Genomic DNA, 955 nt, shown 5'->3' with positions numbered 1-955 from the left:
ATTTATCATTGCAAGCTTCTTTCTTAGTTTTAGTTTAAATCGGTAATTGATATTGCAGAATAGAAGTGTTTTCCTTCCTGCTTGTAGCCTTTCTGCCATTTCTTATTGCACCTGTGAATAAAGAACTCAGATTTATCTATGTTGGTACCTTGCATGCTTACACAACCACACTCTTAACCTTTTGATCCTTCAACTTTGTAAAAGCCTTGACCCATTAAAAATCTCACCACTCAAAGTCTAAAGCCATTCTTGAAGACTTAGTTTTTTTTTTATCACCATGATGGGATTGGGATTGGGTGAGTATGATTGTGATCTGCTTCTTTTGGGTGTTATCAAAATCCTGAATGCTATAACATGGCTTCTTCAATATGTTGGTATTAGAGTAGTTGATGAATTTGTTGCAGAGGAGCAGTACACTTATGTCCCTCCACAGTATAGTGCTGCCACCATGGATTCTAATGAAATGGCAGAAAATCAACAGATGGGCATTATTTTAAGGGCCAGTTCTCTTGGAGTTCCTGATGAGATGATCTGTGCAGTCTGTTTGAATGATTTTGTAGAGCAGGATGAGATCTGGAAGCTCAGAGATTGCTGTCATATTTTTCACAGAGGTTGCTTAGATGAATGGATTGGTCTTCTCCATTTGACTTGCCCCCTCTGTAGGGCTCCTTTATTGCCAAATGGAAATGAAATTTGAGTGCCTTTGATAGAGTATTTGTAAATTATTACTCTCAGATGAAGATTTGCTGGTAATGAGGTTGCTGAATCTGAATACTGATGAAATTTTGGGTAGATGAAGATTGTATCTCTGCTACTGAATCTTGTGTAAACAAAAGTTTAGTTTGAAGCTATGCAAATGAATCCCAACAGATAATTATGTATAGTGAAATATTTTTATCGTATCTTCAAGAAATATTGGATCTCTGGAATTGATCTTTTTTAAAGGAGTTTGGAT

General features: G+C 36.2%; 1 protein-coding gene across 1 annotated transcript; it reads left to right on the top strand.

The window, feature by feature from the left end:
* The first annotated feature begins 277 nt into the window (after window positions 1-277).
* LOC131061824 (RING-H2 finger protein ATL7-like) lies at window positions 278-697 on the top strand. Its single transcript, XM_057995663.1, has one exon. It carries the CDS (start codon window positions 278-280, stop codon window positions 695-697), a length of 420 nt encoding a protein of 139 aa, XP_057851646.1.
* The last annotated feature ends 258 nt before the right edge of the window (window positions 698-955 follow it).

The sequence above is a fragment of the Cryptomeria japonica genome, chromosome 4 (assembly GCF_030272615.1).
Source record: "Cryptomeria japonica chromosome 4, Sugi_1.0, whole genome shotgun sequence".
NCBI lineage: Eukaryota > Viridiplantae > Streptophyta > Pinopsida > Cupressales > Cupressaceae > Cryptomeria > Cryptomeria japonica.
This window is presented reverse-complemented; position numbering and strand designations above follow the sequence as displayed.